General features: G+C 45.4%; 1 protein-coding gene across 3 annotated transcripts in view; it reads left to right on the top strand.

Annotated features, from left to right (window-relative positions):
* MDN1 (midasin AAA ATPase 1) overlaps positions 1–19848 on the top strand; it is a 132679-nt gene that overhangs the window by 99324 nt on the left and 13507 nt on the right. For 2 of the 3 annotated variants that reach the window (XM_040983772.1, XM_040983771.1), the window contains exons 73-88: positions 316–514; positions 2635–2797; positions 4078–4221; positions 4631–4757; positions 5986–6091; positions 6565–6680; positions 7548–8030; positions 8293–8519; positions 13110–13265; positions 13436–13608; positions 14297–14458; positions 15101–15241; positions 15956–16097; positions 17182–17354; positions 17787–17939; positions 18410–18557. In XM_040983772.1, the coding sequence (XP_040839706.1) occupies positions 316–514; positions 2635–2797; positions 4078–4221; positions 4631–4757; positions 5986–6091; positions 6565–6680; positions 7548–8030; positions 8293–8519; positions 13110–13265; positions 13436–13608; positions 14297–14458; positions 15101–15241; positions 15956–16097; positions 17182–17354; positions 17787–17939; positions 18410–18557 (2813 nt within the window). The remainder of the gene's footprint in view (positions 1–315; positions 515–2634; positions 2798–4077; positions 4222–4630; positions 4758–5985; positions 6092–6564; positions 6681–7547; positions 8031–8292; positions 8520–13109; positions 13266–13435; positions 13609–14296; positions 14459–15100; positions 15242–15955; positions 16098–17181; positions 17355–17786; positions 17940–18409; positions 18558–19848) is intronic. The other variant, XM_040983773.1, reaches the window with a different exon arrangement.

Below are 19848 nucleotides of genomic sequence, written 5' to 3'. Positions count from 1 at the left end.
TGCCTTCCTCTGACTCCTGTACCTGCTTGGGGGATGGCTGTGCCTTGATGTGAAACTGGCCATGTGACCTTCAGGACTGAGCCTTATGCCATGCGTTTGTTGTTTATCTTGAGTAGAGTGGTCCTACCATTCCTGGCTTGACTTTTCTGCTCTATAAAAGTGGCATGACAGTACCTCCTGTATTTTTTATCTTTAAAAATAATGATTGACATTCTCTAAGGATATTCTACTTGCAAAGGTTACTTACATTTGTATGTTAATACTGTCTTTCCCTTTTTTATCCTATCTCTTTACTTCCCTTTCTCTTGTTACCAGGACCCTATTTAAATTCATGAAGAAATTTGAAGCCGTGCTGAGTGAGCCCTGCCAGTCATCCCTGGTAGAGAGTGCTGCAGAGGAACAGTCAGATGTTCTGCCCAGGCCACCAGAGGCAACCATGAGTGAAGTGTCTCCCATTCAGAGTCTGAACAGGGCACTGCAGGAGACCCTTCTAGTCCGGCCAGCATCCGCCCAGGTACTGGCATGGGGGATCACTGCTGCTTATTCCAAGCAAGTCACGTGTGTTCCCATTCCTGGGAACTAGACAAGGAAATGCCTTTGAAGTTCTCTGTGGATGCCCTAACCACTGTTTGCCTGGTCATACTATACCATGAAGTGAAAAAGCCTCCATCTTGCTGCTGAGTTGTATCAGTCTGTAGGGACAGCAGTTGTGCTTCTGTGTGAAGGGTGATTTAAGCAAATATGCCATTGGAGCTGCTGTGGGGCTGCCTGTCTAGTGGGGCAAGTGTGTGCTGATGGCTGTGGTATAGACTCTCATCATGGCAAATTTCTTTTCTTTTTTTTTTTTTCAAGATTTATTTATTTTTATTGGAAAGTCAGATATACAGAGAGGAGGAGAGACAAAGAGGAAGATCTTCCATCCGATGGTTCACTTCTCAAGTAACCACAATGGCCAGAGCTGTGCGGATCCGAACCCAGGAGCCTCTTCCAGGTCTCTGACACAGATGCAGGGTCCCAAATCTTTGGGCCATCCTGCACTGCAGGGAGGGCCCTCCTCCCTCCACAAGCAGGGAGCTGGATGGAAATTGGGGCCATTGGGATTAGAACCGGTGCCCGTATGGGATCCTGGCGCATGAAAGGCGAGGACTATAGCTACTGAGCTATCGTGCCAGTCCCTCATCATGGCAAATTTCAGGCAGCACAGTTAGAGGTGACTTGTGAAAGTCATAAAAGTTCATTGCTGAGGACCCAGCGCAGTGGCCCAGCGGCAAATCCTTGCTTTGCATATGCTGAGATCCTATATGGGCACCAGTTCATGTTCCAGCTGTTCCACTTCCCAGCTAGCTCCCTGCTTATGGCCTGGGAAAACAGTGTAGGATGATGACCCAAAACCTTGGGACCCTGTACCCACATCAGAGACCTTTAAGAAGCTCCTGGTTCCTGGTTTCAGGTTCTCTCAGCTCTGGCTATTGTGGTCACTTGGGGAGAGAAGCAGTGGATGAAGATATTTTTGTCTCTCCTACTCTGGAAAATCTGCCTCTCCAAGAAAAATAAATGAATCTTTAAAGATAAATTCAGTGCTGAGAGATCTTGAGCAAGCTGTTTTTTTAGAGTGTGTGCCTCTGGCTGTGGGGACATGGAACACTCACAGAATGGTCATTCGTGCTTTCTTACTGCACTGCTTTCTGGGGCTCCCAGGGACTAGTGATGGAGGGCCCAGGGACTATTTCTAAGACTTTAGTAGTTTGAAAAGCATTGTAATGGAATGACACATGATAGCCGTGGTGTGGCTGCCAAATACATTTTCTTGTGATTGTTTCTTAGCTCACTACGTCTGTCATTCTGAGTTGTTACTGGTGACAGCATGAGAATGTCAGCACTTACTAATAATTAAAAAAAAAAAGAAAAAAATGTAATAGTATGATAAATATTCTCATATTTGAACCAATAATTCAAGTGTGAAGATACATAGCAATGGAAGTAGAATTTGGTAGATATTTGTACTTTGCTGTGTATCAGCAGCCTAAAGGTAGAAGTTTTATTAGATCAGAGCTGGAGTTTTGGCATGAGCTTTGGCCTCACAGTTAGGATGTTAAGATCGTAGCATCTCATCATGGTGCCTGGGTTTGGTACCTGGCTCTGGCTTTTGAGTTCAGCTTCTTGTTGATGCATACTCTGGGAGGCATCAGTGACAGCCCAACAAATTGAATTTCTGGCACATGGGAGATTTGTATTGAGTCCCTGGCTCCCAGCTTTGGCCCCATGGCCTGGCCTAGCAGTTAGGAACATTGCAAGAATGAAGCAGTGGGTTGGACCTCTGTAGGTCTGTCATTTTGTCTCTTTCTGCCCCAGAGTATCCTGTGGCTAGCATGGACTGGGGGATGGAGGGTTCTATCTGATGTAGTGATCTTATGCTGAACAATACCATTTTCTTAATACCCACAGGGCACGCCCATTTTAATTTCAGTGATGCCACTTTGATTTTGATAAGACTACAGAGATGGTAGTAATTTTTTACTTGTTAAGCTAGGGGAGGGAGTGTTTGAATGTGTGCATTTGAATTTATCATTTGTGCAGAATAAAACTATTAGTGTTGCTCTTGGCCTTGAAAGTAATCTATGCTGTATTTTGTAGGTCATGGTCCCAGAACAGTGGCTGGGTGCTGCCTCTCTCCCCCGGCAGGGGGCGCTTTTGCGCCGCCTGCCAAAGCTGACGAACAGAATGAGGAAGATGTGCCTGACGTTTATGAAGGAGAGCTCCCTGCCTCACCTTGTGGAGAGCCTAGATCAGTTCACAGGTGGGTGCCAATGGCTCAGAAATGGTAGAAATTTAGTAACCGTGTCCTGTTTTTGCTGTTTGATGTTGACCAAGTAGATCCTGGGCACAGGAGCTAGCTGAAGACACGGCCAGTCATGGTTTTCCTTCTTGTCTGCTGTAAACTAATTACTCTGTCACTGCCTTGTCTGTGCCAGTTGTTGAGTCTCAGGGCCTGGGAAAAAGCCCAGACATGGATCTCTGTGAGTTTCTGAGCTGTGTCTGCCTCTTGAAATGTGTTCTGCCTCAAGTGACAGGAAAAGGACTTGTCTGCAGTTCCCTCTTTTCGCTGTAGAGAACAGTAGCCCTTTTGTTTCCTGTCTCTTCTTGCTCGGCCCAGCTGAGAGCCAAGATCTGCTGTGCAGTAGAACACAGCAACAGCCGGGGAATGAAACTGAGAACTCAGCAGCTTGCCCAGCCCTTGGCAGCCTCTCGCCTCCCCCAGTCCCCTGCAGCTCCTTGCAGTGAGTGGCGTTGGAGTGAGGCTGGCTTCCCTTAACAAGGCTGCAGTCTCATCTTAGGCAGCCCTGTACCCATTGGTCCAGGTGAGCTGCCCCTGAGCCCACCCAGGGAAGGGCTGAGGGGTATACAGGTCCCCATGCCTCTTTAGGAGGGGATGTGCTCTGGGTGGTGGCGGCTGCTCCTCGTATGGTGTAACATGTGCACCATCCTTGCTCTGTGGTGTCTGTCTGTCGAGGCTGATGTAACACCATACCGCAGCCTGGGGGCTTAGCCAGCGGGACATTGTCTCACGCTTGGAGAAGCTAGGGCCAGGATGAGCGTGTTTCCAGGACTGGCTGCTGCTCAGTTCCTTGTTCTTGTTTGTCAGAGGGCTGCCTTCTTGTATGCTGTGTCCTCCAAGAGTCACTCTTTGTGTTTTCTATCCTTTAATATCACCCTCCTGGTGTAGGGAACTCAGAACATGCTGCATTTATTGGAAATTTCCCTTTGAGGATTAAAATTTACCTCGTTGGCACTCAGTAAGTGCTTTATAATTGATTATAAACCCTTCCATTAAAAAGATCTGCCACCTTTAAGTGAGCTGGGTATTATCAGGAGATAAGAAATCCCAAGTATTCTTGCCTTTTTTCCATGCATCTTGGCTGAGTTAGTTCAGACACTTATCCAAGAATGTATCCAAGGCCTGTGTTAGGTTTTGGGTGGGATAAGATTGCTGGTCCTGGTGCTCCCTGCCAGATTCCCCCTGGCATTGGGTAATTCAGGCACTTTACTGAGCCTCTGGGGTTTTCCTTCTCCCTTCAGGTGAAGTAATTTCTTCTGTGAGTGAGCTGCAGAGCTTGGGGATTGAGGCGACCACAGAGGAGAAGCGGCGCTCAGAAGCCAAGCACATCCTCCTGCAGAAGCAGAGAGCTTTAGCCGACCTCTTTAAACACCTCGCAAACACTGGTAAGTTCACACTGGGGACAAAGCAGGCATGAGGGTTTTGAGGGGATTCGAGACATAGCTGAAACCTGAGTATTGGGAAACAAGGTTGCAGGCAAGGGTTCAGAGCTCGCAATCTGTATAGGAAAGCCGCTGATGGTTGCCAGTATTTCAGATTTGTCCATCACTTTTAGTTGTGTTCCTGTCTAGCCGGGAGAGCAGTGCTACTGAAAGCCGAACGGCCGGTGCTCAGCTGCGTGGCTTGCTGTGGCGCAGATGTGGGCTGAGTTGGGATGGGGCCTGAGATCCTGCATTTCTGAGAGCCGGCAGCTCTGATGCGGTTCCGAGGACTTGCCCTTGAGCTGAAGAGCTGAGGGTGCCCGTGGTTCCCATCTGGGTTTCTCTGCTCAAATGAGTGTTGCTTGTTTCCTAGGTTTGTCGTATCGCAAAGGTCTGGCCTGGGCACGCTCCACAAATCCTCAAGAGATACTTTACCTTCACCCGTTAGATGTCCGGAGTGCACTGTCCATAGTCAGCTGCCCTCAGGAGGCTGATTCTAGGTTTGTTTTCTAAAATGTATAAAGGGAGTAAGTCATGTAAGTCTCATTTGCCAAGCTCAGGATAGCAGTTCCTTTCCTGGCATTGTTGGGAATTGTAAGAAAAATGGCATTTGTGGCACCTGGGGAGCATTCAGTAAACTTTAATTTTCCCCTGTACTCATGCACAACCCTCCCCCCCACTAGGTTTTGTTATCATTCTTTCATTTTTGTAAGGGCTGTTCATTTGATTTAACATACAGAGGGACACCTGTGACAGAGAATGACCACAGCTGTAGCTGCTTCACATGTGTGTAAGTCGACGAGTGTTTGAAACAGACAGAATCACTCTGTGCTGATATCCTCAGTAGGGGCTGTGTTTTTGCTGATAACCTGCCTGAGCTGGTCATAAGCTCACACTTGAGGCCTTGTTTGTCTAGTACTCCTTCTGGTGCTTTATATTTGAATGGGGAAATTGGGGCCAGTGTTGATGTGGTGGATTAGACCGCCACAAGCAATGCTGACGTCTCCTATGAGAGCTGAGTTCTAGTTCAGGCTGTTTCAGTTCAGATCCAGCTCCCTGCTAATGCTCCTGGAAAAGCAGCTGAAGATGGCCCCAGTGTCTGGGCCCCGACCACTCATGTGGGAGGCCTGGCTGGATTTACAGGTTCCTGGCTTTAGCCTGACTCAGTCCAGCCCTAGCCATTGCTGCCATTTGCGAACATAAACCAGTGAATAACTAATCTCCCTATGTAATTCTGCCTTTTCTTTTTTTCTTTTTTTTTTTTTTACATTTGCATAAGCATGTGGTGTTTTAGTTTGTCAAGAAAGTTTGCCAAGTGGGCCTGTGGTCCCATTTGGTAAGCAGCTGACTAGCTGGGGAGGGGCTTCCTTCTTTTGACAGGACCCATATTAGCTGGTCTGTTTAAGTCCTCAGCAACCCTGTGACTTTCCCCCAAGCTGTGATTAGCTGTCATTACCACTTGTTATTTTGTGTTTGGCTGTCTTTAATCATTTATGACCTCCTACTTGAAGTATGAAAACTGTTGAAATGATTTAGTGAGGGGTCCCTATTGTCATCATCACTTATTTCTCCTTGACACTTCAGTGCTTTCGATCTGGGATGTTTTTTGTACAAAGGACTAATGAGTGTCAGGCTGAATGAGTCCTCACAGATATAAATCTGTTCAGATTGTTGTCTGAGGTGGGAAAATTATTATTCTTAAGTCAGCTATGCTGGCTTCTTTTCCAGGCTGCTTACAGAAATCTCATCTTCATGGGATGGGTGCCAGAAGTATTTTTATCGCTCTCTCGCCCGGCATGCCAGGCTGAATGCGGCGCTTGCGGCTCCTGTCAAGGTAGGGTGATGGAGCATGGGGACCACAGGGCCTGGGAAAGCTGCAGGTCTGTTCAGCCCTGGGTGCTGTTTACTATCACTTGTCAAGTGATAGCAACTAGTAAGTGGGCATGACTTAGCTTTCTTTAGAATCTCATTAAACTTTAAATATAATCAATGCAGTTTTGTGCAAAACCAACACAGCACAGTAGCACTACATTGTATTATGCACATTTGCTGGTGTGAGAAATTTTAGAAGAACTTCAAATTCAGGATGCTATCTTCAAATCTCTTTTTCTGTTATGAGTTGAAGCATAATTTGAGGCCCCTATTCTAACACTGAGTGTGGCTCCTGTAGAGTGTGGCATATCCACAGCTTGCGTAAGCCAGGGATTCCACAGAGAGTGGTCCACGAGCCAGTTTTCCCTGGGGGCTCTTGGGGGTGATGGTTTCTAGCCCTGGCATCAGCAGGCTTTTCCTTCCTCCTTCTGGCAGGAGCTGGGCACAGGCCATGTGGAGCGGTGTAAAGGGTTTTCGGCACATTTGATGAAGCTGCTCATTCGCCAGCGGCGCTGGCTGACCACGCTGACTGAGCGGTGGATCATCCTCAGGTACTGGCTGACTTGCTGTGTTAGGGTATAGATTGGGAAAAACCGTGTTAGGGCTGCCTAGTGCTGCTGCCCACAGCATTTGTTGTGGGATTTGTTGGCTCTGCCTTTTGGATTTGGTGATGCTGTCCTCTCTCTGCCCTGTCCTCAGACCACACCGCTTGAGAGGATGAGGCCTGGGATTTAGTTCAAGGCTGAATCAGTCCCTGAAATTGCCCTGGGTGAACTACACCTGGGTCTGGAACAAGGGTATTGGTTATTGAAAGTTCAGGGCTGTGTTTCTGGTCTCAGGGTGTCCTGGACTGCAGTCACAGAACAGCTTTGAGGCTGCTTTTATTAGGCATTTTGGATCCCTCAGTAGCCATTTCCTGAGCAGCCATGGGTGCTCCTCAGTGGCCATAGATCATTAAAAAATGGAGCTAGTGCAGAAAGGCTGCAAGTGTCCTTAGTGGATTCTTAGCAGGGACAGAGTGTTCTGTTTATTTCCAGAATGTATCCACCCTGAGGGTGGGTTCTTTTTCCAGATTGTTTTCATTCTGGCTTCGCTGGTTCCCACTCCATTGATCAGGGTTAGCTCAACAAAGCATATTTTAACTAGATGCTAACAGTTGAAATGGCTGCAGTGTAAATGCAAATGGTGCTGCACGTGGGAGGACCCTAGTGGTCAAATGGTAAGTTGTAAGGCTCCCTCCTGACACACTTCGCGTTTAAATACTTTGGGAGGCAATTTCAATAGACTTTTAATTATTGTGTTAACTAGGTGGGGATTCTTCCCTTTTGATGCCATGCTGTTCAGAAACATGCAGATGAATGAGGGACATTTGATTTAACATATCATGGTGTTATAATCTTATGGATGTTTTTACATAGGAACCTTCTCAGCTGTATGCAGGAGATTCGGGACAGACTGACAGTGCCCCCAGCCTACCCCATGGCCTTCCCGCCTCAGGACGGAGTACAACACTGGACAGAGCGGCTGCAGCACTTGACCATGCAAAGCCAGATCCTCCTTGAGCAGCTCTCCTGGCTCTTGCAGTGTTGTCCCAGTGCAGGACTACCAGCCCGTGATGACAGCCAGGCTCAGGGTCTGCCTTCTACCTCCTTCCTGGAAACTCCTGAGCTTGCCGAGGGACATCTTGCTACTGCAGCACCAAAACTCATTCCTTCTAATCTGAGCTACCCATCCCCTTTACCTGAAAGTAAACTGCCCCCTGGCTGTCGTATGAGAAAACATGACCCGCTTTGGCAGCAGTCGACTGTGAGGTTAGCAGAGACACTCAAAACTGTTCATGCAGTGAAAGCGGACATTGACAGAATTAGACAACAGTCCTGTGAAACTCTGTTTTATTCCTGGTGAGTGTTTCTGTGCCTTCACTCTTCCTCTGTGTGCATATTCAGAGTTTAGTGGCAGGGTACAATTAAGAGAATTGTGTTTCAGTGCTGCAGTATCATCTTGGTTAAATGGCACTTTGTAGCTTACAGTGTTGTAACCCTTCAGAGGCTCAGCACTGCGGCTTGTGTCTATGTTAATGGTTGGATGGAGGGAAGGAGAGAGGAGGGGTGTGTGTGTGTGCGCGCGTGCTCGCTCCTTTCAACACTGGCATTTCTGTTGCAGGAAAGATTTTGAAGTTTGCTCTTCTGGGCTGAGTTGCCTGTCCCAGGTATCAGCTCATTTGCAAGGCCTAGAGTCCTTGTTCATTCTTCCAGGGATGGAAGTTGAACAAAAAGGTCCACAAATGGCCTTAGTTGAAAGCCTGAAATATGTAAGAGAAGAAATCAGTAAAGCTGTGGATGACTTTACTGCTTGGAAAAACCATCTGCTTGCTTCAGGCAGCCAGGGAGGTAAGAGCTATTATTACTCAGTAAGGGAGGAAAAGCCCAATGGAGAAGTGTAATATTTATTTATTTATTTTTTTAAAGATTTATTTTTATTATTTTTTCATTGGAAAGGCAGATATACAGAGAGGAGAGACAGAGAGGAAGATCTTCCGTCCGATGATTCACTCCCCAAGTGAGCCGCAACGGGCCGATACTATGCCGATCCGAAGCCAGGAGCCTCTTCCGGGTCTCCCACATGGGTGCAGGGTCCCAAAGCTTTGGGCCGTCCTCGACTGCTTTCCCGGGCCACAGGCAGGGAGCTGGAAGGGAAGCGGGGCTGCCGGGATTAGAACCGGCGCCCATATGGGATCCCGGGGGTGCAAGGCGAGGACCTTTAACCACTTGCGCCACCGCGCCGGGCCCGAGAAGTGTAATATTTAAAACAAGCAGAAAAAGAAGTATTTATTTTATTTGCAATAGTTAGAGAGAAAGAGCACACTTCTATTTTGCTGATTGACTCCACATATGATACAATAGCCAGGGCTGGGGCAGGCCACACGGCCCCCCACGTTTGTGCAGGGGCCCAAGAACTTGAACCCGCTTTTGTTTTTTGTCTGTCCCAGGTACATCAGCAGGGAACTGGGTTGCAAGTGTTGCAGCTGGGACTTGAACCAGCACTTTTGTGGGATGGTAGCTTCTCAGACAGTGGCTGCTCCTTAAGACTGCCCTGAGAACTATGAGCTTATCAATAAAAATTGAGGTGTTCCTAAAGACACTTTATTGTGTTCTAGATGTACTTGTCTGGGCTTCTAAAGCAGAACAGTCAGTTGCACAACTTGTAACATTCCTTACCTGATTTGCTTGCTTGTTTTACCCTTAGCCATCCTGTCACTAACTTTGTAGTATACATGTAGGAAGGTAACAAGGCACATTTGTTAGTTTTCCCATAGTCTGCAGAGCCTGGGTTGATAGGTGGGGTTTATGTACCCCACCTACTTTTTTTATATTTTGTTTTGGGGTAAGATTTAATTATTTGAATTGAGGAGTTATAGAGAGGGGTCTTCCACCTGGTAATTCACTCTACCCAAATGTCTGCAATGGCTGGAGCTGGGTCATACTGAAATCAAGAGCTTTCTCCTGGTCTCTCACACATGGGCCAAGGACCTGGACCATCCTCTGCTGATTTCCCAGGCCATTGGCAGGAAGCTGAATCTGAAGTGGAGCAGCTAGGACTAAAATCAGTCCCTGAGTAAGATGCTGGCATTGCAGGTGGTGGCTTAGCCTGTTATGTTTCAATGCTGGCTCCTATGCACATGATCTGAAGGATTTTATTTTTCACAATTTTGGTATTTTTTTTTTAAAGATTTATTTATTTATTGGAAAGTCAGATGTTCAGAGAGGAGGAGAGACAGAGAGGAAGATCTTCCGTCCGATAATTCACTCCCCAAGTGAGCGCAACAGCCGGTGCTGTGCCGATCCGAAGCCAGGATCCAGGAACTTCTTCCGGGTCTCCCACACGGGTGCAGGGTCCCAAAGCATTGGGCCGTCCTCGACTGCTTTCCCAGGCCACAAGCAGGTAACTGGATGGGAAGTGGAGCTGCCGGGATTAGAACCAGCGCCCATATGGGATCCCGGCACGTTCAAGGCGAGGACTTAAGCCGCTAAGCCACGCCACCGGACCCAATTTTGGCATTCTTTTAGAAAAATTGCTTTACTTTCAAACTTTTGTTAGCAGAAATTTTTCTTGTTTTGAAATAATTTTAGTTTTATGAAAGATTTACAAGGATAGTAAAATGAATTCCTGAATGTATTTCGCCTGGTCTTCAGCATCAAACATAACCATGTAAGAAGGCTGTTACAAAGTTAGTCTGAAACCTTAAGATGGGTTGGTTATAAATTGAAAGTCTCAATAAAATATGATGGCAAGGTTCTAATTACAAGAACTTGTACTTCTTAAAGATTTATTTTATTTTTATTGTAAAGTCAGATATACACAGAGGAAGATCCATCCATTGATCCATTCCCCAAGTAATGGCCAAAGCTGTGCCGATCCAAAGCCAGGAGCCCGGAGCCTCTTCCTGGGCAAACACATAGGTGCAGGGTCACAAGGCTTTGGACCATCCACTACTACTTTCCCAGGCTACAAGCAGGGAGCTGGGAGGGAAGTGGAGCTGCCAGGATTCAAATCTGTGCCCATATGGGATACCTGCGTGTGCAAGGCAAGGACTTTAGCTCCTAGATTACTATGCCAGGCCCTGGAACTTTACTTTTTGAAGTAAACAGTTAATATTTTTTAAATTGAACTTTTAGTAACAACTTTAGTTTGCTTTTTTTAGATGACAGGTAGAGTTACATGTTTTCTGGAAGAAAGGGGAAAACACCTCTTCATGTTGAATCAACCCTGGTACAGTTATAGATTACAGCTAGTCATTATTACTGTGTGGTGGCAACCCATTCAGGTAAAAGTGTGGATGTGTTGTTGATTTTGGAATTGTCTCTTCAACATGTAACATAGCTATCTATTCAAATTTATGGCCAACATAAAAAGGGTGATTTACCAAAACATTTATTTTCGATTATATTGCTAGATCCCTTTCCTTCAGCGTAGAAGCAGTGAGGGCAACAAAGGGGGAACTGCCTTGAGTAGAGAGGTGAGGGAGGAGCAGAGAGAGGAGTGTGGGGGTGTGTAGTGGGTTAAGCTGCATCTTTGGTGCCAGCATCCTGATTGCTGGTTTAAATCTTGGCTGCTGCAATTCAGATTAAGTGCTTGGAAAAGCAGCAGCACATGGCTCAAGTACTGGGGCCCTTGGACCCTTATGGGAGACCCAGACATAGCTCCTAGGTTTGGATTAGCTCTGTACCTGCCATTGTGAATCTGGAAGTTAACCAGTGGTTAGAAAAAAATCTGTCTCTGTAACTGCCGTTGATATAAATCTGGGGCCAGTGCTTTGGTGTATCATGTTAGCCTTTGCCTGAGATGCAGATATCCTATATGGGCATAAAGATCCAGCTTTATGCTAATGCCTGGGAAAGTAGTGGAAGATGACTTGAGTGCTTGGACTCCTGTAACCATGTGGGAAATGCAGAAGAAACTCTTGGCTTCATAATGACCCACTTCCAGCTGTTGTAGTGATTTGAGGAGAAAACAGTGGATGGAAGCCTTTCTCTGTCTCTCCTTCTTTCTGTACTTCAACGAAAAACAAACATAAATAAATCTTTGAAAACAACCATAATAGGGTTCAATTGGTGATCTCCCCCTTTCAAGTGCCAGCATCTCATTTGGGGTACTGGCTGCTCCATTTCCAAATCGGCTCCCTGCCTGCGGCCTGGGAAAGCAACGGAGGATGGCCTAAAGCCTTGGGACCCTGAACCCCTGTAGGTAGGAGACCTGGAAGAAGCTTCTGGCGTCTGGCTTCAGTTTGGCTCATTTCTGGCCATTGTGGCCATTTGGGGAGTGAACCACCAGGGAGATCTTTGTCTTCCCTTTTCTCTGTAAATTTGCCTTTCCAAAAAACACAAATGACTTTTAAGAAAACAAAAGAAAGCAACCATAAAATAAGACAAAAGAATGGAAGGTCCTGATGTCAAGGTCAAAATAAATGTCAGGGATGGTCCAGAGATAATGGCTACAGAATTGCATCGTCTAAGTAGTTTGTTAGCTGGGCCTGATGCAATGGCTAAATGACTAAATCATCACGTTGTGAGTGTCAGGATTCCAAATGGCCTGGAGTTTGTGTCCTGGCTTCTCCACTTCCCACTCAGCTCTTGCATATGGCCTGGGAAAGCAGTATTGGATGGTCCATAGTCTTGGGACTCTGCCCCTGCATGGGAGACTTAAATGAAGCTCCTGGCTTCTGGGTTCTGTTCTGCTCAGCATTGACCATTGTGGCCATTTTGGGAATGAACCAGTGGATGAAAGATACTTCTCTGTCTCCCCTTCTGTCTGTGGATCTGATCTGCCTTTCCAGTGAAAATAAGTAACTTTTTAAAAAGTGGTTTATAGCTACGACCCTGTAAAAGGCATGAAGGATACCACACAACTTAGTTTGCCTGTCAGACAAGCAATGTTGTTTTGCTGAACCTTTGATTTTGGCTAAAAAAAAAATCAAATTTTGTTGTAGTCATTGAGAAGATTCAATAAGGCATTGTCTCAGACAACTTGCAAACATACGTTAAAAACATAAGTTGTTATGACACAGCAAGTAAAGCCACTTTCTACAATGCCAGCCTCCTACATGGGGACCAGTGTTTGTGCAGGCTACACAGCTTCTATTCAGGTTTCTTGCCAGTTTGTCTGGGAAAGCAGCAGTAAAAATTGGAAGAAACCCATTTCTACAACAACATAAACAAGGACTAACTAAACACAGCAATCAAGTGATAAGTCCATTTGCAAAATTGTTTTAATGCCAAGATATTAAACTTGCCAGTTTGTCTAGGCAAGGAGCTTGTCTTACATATGTCTGTAGCTAGCAGAACTAGACACAGCAGCTCACCCACCTACCAGGTGGCCATTGGTTAAGGTGACCTGACTGCTAGAGGCACCAAAGCAAAGGATGGGTGATTTTGGTTAGTATTACATTTCTATTTTCTGTGTTTTGCACTTATACTTACTAGGGACGCAAATGTTGGATGAAGGATTTGTGGAAGATTTTTCAGAACAAATGGAAATTGCTATCCGTTCCATCCTGTGTGCCATCCAGAGCTTAGCAGAAGGAAGCAATGGAAAAACACAGGGCAACAGTGACCCAGCAAGGCCCCAAGAGGAGGATGGTATGTCTGAAATCGGGCAATAAATAGTGTTGTACTTGGTAGTTGTTATTTGATGCTTATTTTTGTGCCTAAGCCGTTTAGAATAGGTGTTAGAAATAATTGACTGCAAAAATAGAGATGAGAAAAGTTTATATTCTGTTACTCATCATGTTGTGATGCTCTCTTAAAAGAAAAGACAGCAGCCCTTGAAAGACTGCAACCTGGACATATTACAAAACTTTTGGAAGATGATTTCTGGGCCGAAGTGAGCACTTTGCATGTGCAAAAAATCATTTCCTGTGTATCTGAATTGTTGGAGAGGCTGAAATCATGTGGTGAGGATGGCACCGCAGCAAAGCACACGGTAATCTGCTGCTCCCTGCCAGCACTAGCTTCTCGTTCTTGAGAATGGGTGGAATAGAGGTGCAGGGATGATGTTAGCTGGCTACAGGTGGAGGGTGGCCCAAGGCATGCCCAAATCACAAAGCATTTGTCTATCCATTTAAATGTCACTAGAAAGCTTTCAAAAGGGCTCCAGCACTACGAGTTACAGTTGTGAGATGCAGTTCCCAATGCAGAATATCCATTCACTTAGGATTTTTCTGTATCGCAAGCATGTGCTTGCGCAGTCTGATGTTTTGCAGTGTTGTTGTGATCTACAAGCTTCATGACTATCTTCTGTAAGCACTGTTACTTCCACAGTCAGACAAGAGAGCCAGGAGTAGTAGTCTATGCAGTGAGTCCAGAGAAGCAACTAATTTTATAGGGCTGTGATTGTCATTCTTAGCACAGACTCCTCTGTTATAAACATTCAGGTTTTCAAAACACATGGTCAACTTTGGAAAGTAACAATCTAGGGGACACTTCTGCTATAGTTTATGTGAGTAAGGATGAGAAACCTCATGACCCGTGGTAGGATGTGTGTAAAGACAGACTTTACTGAGAGTATGGCTGTGATCACTGTGTAGCTGTAAAAGGTCTTCATCCCCTGGGAAGGGTTCCCACTACCCATTCAACACCGTGAGCTCGCCTTTCCTTTGCTGTGCCCCTAGTTCTTCAGGCAGTGCTGCTGCCTGCTGGTGCGCCTGGTGCCCATGCTCTGCAGCTTCTCAGACCTCGTCCTTTTCTTCCTGACTGTGTCCTTGGCGACTCACCGGAGCACTGCGAAGCTACTGTCTGTGCTTGCCCGGGTCTTCACGGAGCTTGCCCAGAAGGTAAGGACTGTTCATATGGAGAACTGTGGGGCTGCTGGGGAGTGGGCTGGATACAGTGTAGAGATGATGTGAGCTGAAACGGAATCCCTTACTGCCCAGGAATCTTTCTGTGTATCCAAGTTGGTGATCATCTCTAGTCCTGTTCATTGGTAGCTGCTTTTCATCTCATGCTCAGGGTAACAGAGAACTTGCTAACATGTTTCTGGTTATAAAATTCAAATTTCTGATGGGGAGCCACCATTTCCTATTTTAATTGTTTCTCTATTCTGTCTCACTGGTGATTTTCCTTCTCTGGCTAGATCATCATTGGGAACAGTTCATTAACACTTCTTGATGCTAACACTGTGTCTGAGCCCCCTCCACCCTTGCATAGTGATTTCCTAAATCCCTTCCTCCCAGTGTTCTTTATCCACATTTTTATCTTGGCCAAATGGCAGGGGCCTCCACAGAGTAAGGACCTCAGGTAGTAAACCTGGTAACACCCCAGGAAGCTGTGTGCTCTCAGCAGCAGGAGGGGAAGAATGCCACAGGTCTGCTACCTGTACTCAGGCAGATTCATGGTCTTGGGCTATTGTAACAGTGGCAGGACTGGAAGGCCCTTTTTGAATGGCGTTTGTGTCTAACTGCTTTTTTCCTCTCCAGGGATTTTGCTTACCCAAAGAATTTATGGAAGATGCAACAGCAGGAGAGGGGGCAACTGAGTTCCATGACTATGAGGGAGGTGGAATTGGAGAAGGCGAGGGCACCAGGGATGTGAGTGACCGGATAGAGAGTGAAGAGCAGGTATGCTCCCCTGTGTGTGAGTCGGGTGTGTAGATTACAGAGGCTTTTTTCCTTTTTTTTTTCCCTCTACTATTCAGATTGCGTGTGTAAATGGTTCTTACCAGGCTAATGGCTTTCAGACTGGTCTGTCAAGTTCCTAGGGACATTGGGACTTGGGCAGTGGGTGTAAATAAAATGCCTACAAACCACAGAGGGAATTTTGCAACTCAGTCATTGGTTATGGATAAATTTTGGAGGGAATGATTTTTATTTAGATTTTAATGGGAAGTTACATGCTGATGATTCTCTACAGAGTATTTCTGGTAGTACTTTTTAGGATATAAAGCTTGGCTATCTTAATTGAGGAATGAATGTAACCATAATGCCCGAGTCTGCTGTTACTAGGTTTTGTTGTAATATTTTTTGAGATAGGCTGGAATTTTAAAATGTATGTCCCTTTTTTGGGGTCAGAATTAAGAATGCTTTTGAGTCACTCAGAGCCTATAGAGCAACGGTGGAGAATATTTTTTTCTGCCAGAAACCATTTGGATATTTACAGTATTATTTGCAAGCCCTACAGAATTGTCAGTTTACAAGATAGCCTGCTATAGAGTTCATTGAATTTCAAGTCCCCCTCTTAGTTGTTTTTAGACCATTAGTGTTGGCATTTGTATTCTCAAGCTGAAGTAAAGTTACAGCATTCGTTTTTAATTTTTATAATGCGTGGTGTCGAAGGTGGAAGATACATTTCAGCAGGATCAAGAAAAAGACAAAGAGAATCCTGGCTCAAAGTCTGACATCAAAGGTGAAGATAACGCCATTGAGATGACAGAGGACTTTGATGGGAAGATGCATGACGGGGAGCTTGAGGAACAAGGTTTGACATGATTGGTTGCTTCTTGTTTTGAAATCATCAGTATTTTACCCAGAAAGCCACACTTTCCTGATAAGAAAAAAATCTATTGTAATTTTCTGAAGCAACATCTGTTCCTCTGCATTGATACAGGAAACAGTTATGCCTGCTGTTGCCATGTCCATCGTGGCATTAGTTCTTGGGCAGTTCTGGGTAAAAGCCACACCTTGACTAGCGTTGTGGCTCTTGCCTGTGCCGGATGCAGTGGAGCGAGGTGATGGTTCCTCACAGAGCTCAGCTCCCAAAGTAGATTGTTTGGGAGCCTTTTTCTCTTTTCAAAAATTGTGTGTGTGCTCTAATTATCAAAAAAAGGAGGGGGGATGTTTATAGATGATTTGGGGTGAAAATGTAGGAATGAAATATGTCCCCAAGAAGTCCCCTCACTCAAATCACTTTATAAGTTTTGGTATATGTCTTTTCCATTTATCGCGTGTACGCGCACACATACACGTAAATCGTGTGTGTGTTTTTCTAATCTGCCCTTTTGATCAGTTTATGAACATTCATTTTGTTGTTAATATTTACTTGAGAATTTGCCATGTTCGCTTGCTTTGAGATTTGGTGTTTTATTCTAAGTGAAGACCTTGCAGAGATGCAAGTGGACCCCAGAACAGAGGAGTATATAGTGGTTAAGTAGACCTTGAGCAAAGGCAGGAGCATTCTAATTGGCCTAGAGCTGGTTTGAGGTATAGGATGAAAGCATGGAGGCAAGGCATGTTGGGAGGGAGGGATCCTTGCAAATCAAATCACTGAGGCCAGTCCACCATTTCACAGGTAAGACACAGAAGCCCAGTGGGCTGCTGAGTCCTTACCAACTCTGCCTCCAGCACAGGGAGCTGACAGCTGCTCTAGTACTCATTCTCCTTCCTGTTTTCCTGTTGTAGGCTTCTGTCGGCAGTGGAGCGGAAGGCATCTGCCTGTAGGGAATTCTGTAGTAATGGCTAGTAAATCCCAGGAGGAGTGCTTGTCAGGGAGCGGGTCCATGTCTCATTCACACAGGACTTGGTCAGTGTAAGGATCTAACTAAGCTCAATGTCTTCTTTTGCAGAAGATGATGAGAAATCAGACAATGAGGGCAGTGACCTGGATAAGCAGATGGGTGACCTCAATGGTGAGGAAGCCGACAAACTAGATGAGAGGCTTTGGGGTGATGATGATGAGGAGGAGGAAGATGAGGAAGAAGACAGTAAAACGGAAGAAACAGGACCAGGAATGGATGAGGTAATTAAGATTCTCCCCATTCCAAAATCCACAGGCTGGGGGAGGTAATCTTCCCACCACCTTCCACTCTATTGCTTCTCCTGTTTGTCTGTGTATCCCCTTCTCTTCCCTTGTTTCTTTCCTGTCTCATTGACTGTATTCAGACCTAAGATAGCCCATGTCATTCCCTGTGTGGTGGAGATGGGAAGAACACTCACTGCAGATGCTCTAGGCTCATCATTCCCTTGGCCACTGAATTCTCTGGTTCTTGGCGTAGCTCTCCAGAGCTGGAGTCATACTACAGTAGCACAGCACCATGTGATTGTTGGCTGTTTCCATGGGACAGGCTCAACAGGCAAAAATTTTGCACATCTAAGAGCTAAACTGGGCAGACCTCACCCCTGTGGAAGCACTTCCTTGGATTGTTGATGACTAATTTTCTCCTTCATTTAGGAAGAATCTGAACTTGTTGCTAAAGATGATAACTTAGATTCTGGAAATTCTAATAAAGATAAAACCCAGCGAGATAAGAGGGAAGAAAAGGATGAAGTAGAAGCTGATGATGGTGGACAAGACCAGCACAAAATTAATGAGCAGATAGATGAGGTAATGAGGACTTGATCTGCCTTCCTGATTCATGGCCAGAGTCTTGGTACCCCATTGTTATTGTAGGGGCTCTGCATGCTGGCTTTACTGTTCGTTGATTGCTGTCTTACTGACTCATAGAAGGATGCACAACAGAGACTTGTAATGGGCAGTGTAAAACAGTGAACAGCTGCTTTCTCACAAATTAGTGTGCATGCTGTTTGGGGTCGTGTTGTTGTTTGAAGCAAAAACCTGTGGTTATTATTGTTCATCAAGATTGACACAATGCCTTGTCTCAGTGGAGAACCTACAATAAGACAAATTTGAAATTTCAGTGTAAAAGATGTAAAAAATTACTAAGTACTGAAGTGAGTTGGAATTTTAGGAAGCAGTGCATTCTCTCAGCACTGCATACATACTTAGAGTCACTTTTATAAAAAATTTTTTATAAGGACTTCTCTATTCAATTTTTCTACTTTATTACCTCATAGAGGGAGTATGATGAGAATGAGGTAGACCCTTACCATGGTAAGGAAGAAAAGCTGCCTGAACCTGAGGCCTTGGATCTTCCCGATGACCTGAACCTTGACAGTGAAGACAAGAAGAATGGTGAGGACACAGGCAGTGAAGATGGAGAAGGTGCGTGTTTCAGAAACCCCAGAAGGCCCCCTGGGACTGTGTGACAAAGAGCACCGATTGTTCTTCTACGAGCCCGTGGTCATGGCCAGAGCACAGATCAGGCTCAGTTGGCTCAACTACAGCCTGAGAAATTGCATATTTTCCTTTGTACTGTGTGTGTGAGAGAGAGAGAGAGAGGACGAACGAACCCACAGGGCCTAGGTCAACAGGTTCTCTCACAGATGCCAATTCCTGTGCTTGGTTTTGGCCCTGCCCAGTTGGCGGGGCCAGTGGCCGGGGGAGGGGGGTGGTGCAGGAGTCACTCCCTGAAGTCACACCTCACCACAGCCATTACGCGGTTCCCATTTAGTGGCTGTGTGGAAACCCTGTGCAGCCCAGCTGCCCAGAGCCCATCTCGGGTCATTCATGGAGTCAGCTTATGGCTTCTTGGGGAAAGGATGGTATCGGCATTGGATAATTGTATGTTTATTCTTAATTACCGGGTTACTTTAACAGAGAACATAGGTGTCTAATTCCCCAGAGGAACCCCAGGGCCTGTGAATATAATCTAGATTGTCACCTGTTTTTCTGAGAGGGTGCTGTAGATGTCAGTGGAAAGTGCTGTGTATGAGATGCCTCCAGTAGAATGCCCTTGTTCCTATAGACCATGTGGGAAGGTAGGATCTGGCCTTAATGTTAAAAATATGAATATATGTTTTTAAAATCATATATCAAAACAGATAAAGCAGATTAAGAAGGATAAAGAAGAGCTACCATACCAGTTAAGTAAAAATTTAGTGTTGGATTCAGATTTCAACTATGTAAAGTCAGTGATGAAGCATGCAGTTAAGAAAATTGAAATCTGAGAGTGTAATGTTGTCTATCGTAAGTTCCTTAAGTTGTTTTAGGTTCCTGGCTCATGACTCAGCCTGGGGTATTTATGGATATTTACAGACTGATCCAAGAAATAGGAGTTCTCAGTTTCTGACTTTGAAATATACAGAAATGGTTTAAATGGCCTTTCCTAGCTTTGGTTATAAAACTTTATTTTTATGGTAGTTTTTTGACTTTTTTGTTTTGTTTAGATATATTTATTTATTTGAAAAATGAGAGCCGCAGAGTGAGGGAAAGACAGAAAAGTTCCATCCACTGGTTCACTCCTGAGATGACCACAGTGGACAGTGCTGCACCAGGCTGAAGCCTGGGACTTCTTCCAAGTCTCCCGTGTATGTAGCAGGGGTTGACACTTGGTCCATCTTCCACTGTTTTTTCCCAGTCCATTAACATGAATTAGAGTGGAGCAGCCAGTACA

The sequence above is a fragment of the Ochotona curzoniae genome, unplaced genomic scaffold (genome assembly GCF_017591425.1).
Source record: "Ochotona curzoniae isolate NIBS_2020 unplaced genomic scaffold, NIBS_Ocur_1.0 contig_3819, whole genome shotgun sequence".
In the NCBI taxonomy this organism is placed as follows: Eukaryota; Metazoa; Chordata; class Mammalia; order Lagomorpha; family Ochotonidae; genus Ochotona; species Ochotona curzoniae.
This window is presented reverse-complemented; position numbering and strand designations above follow the sequence as displayed.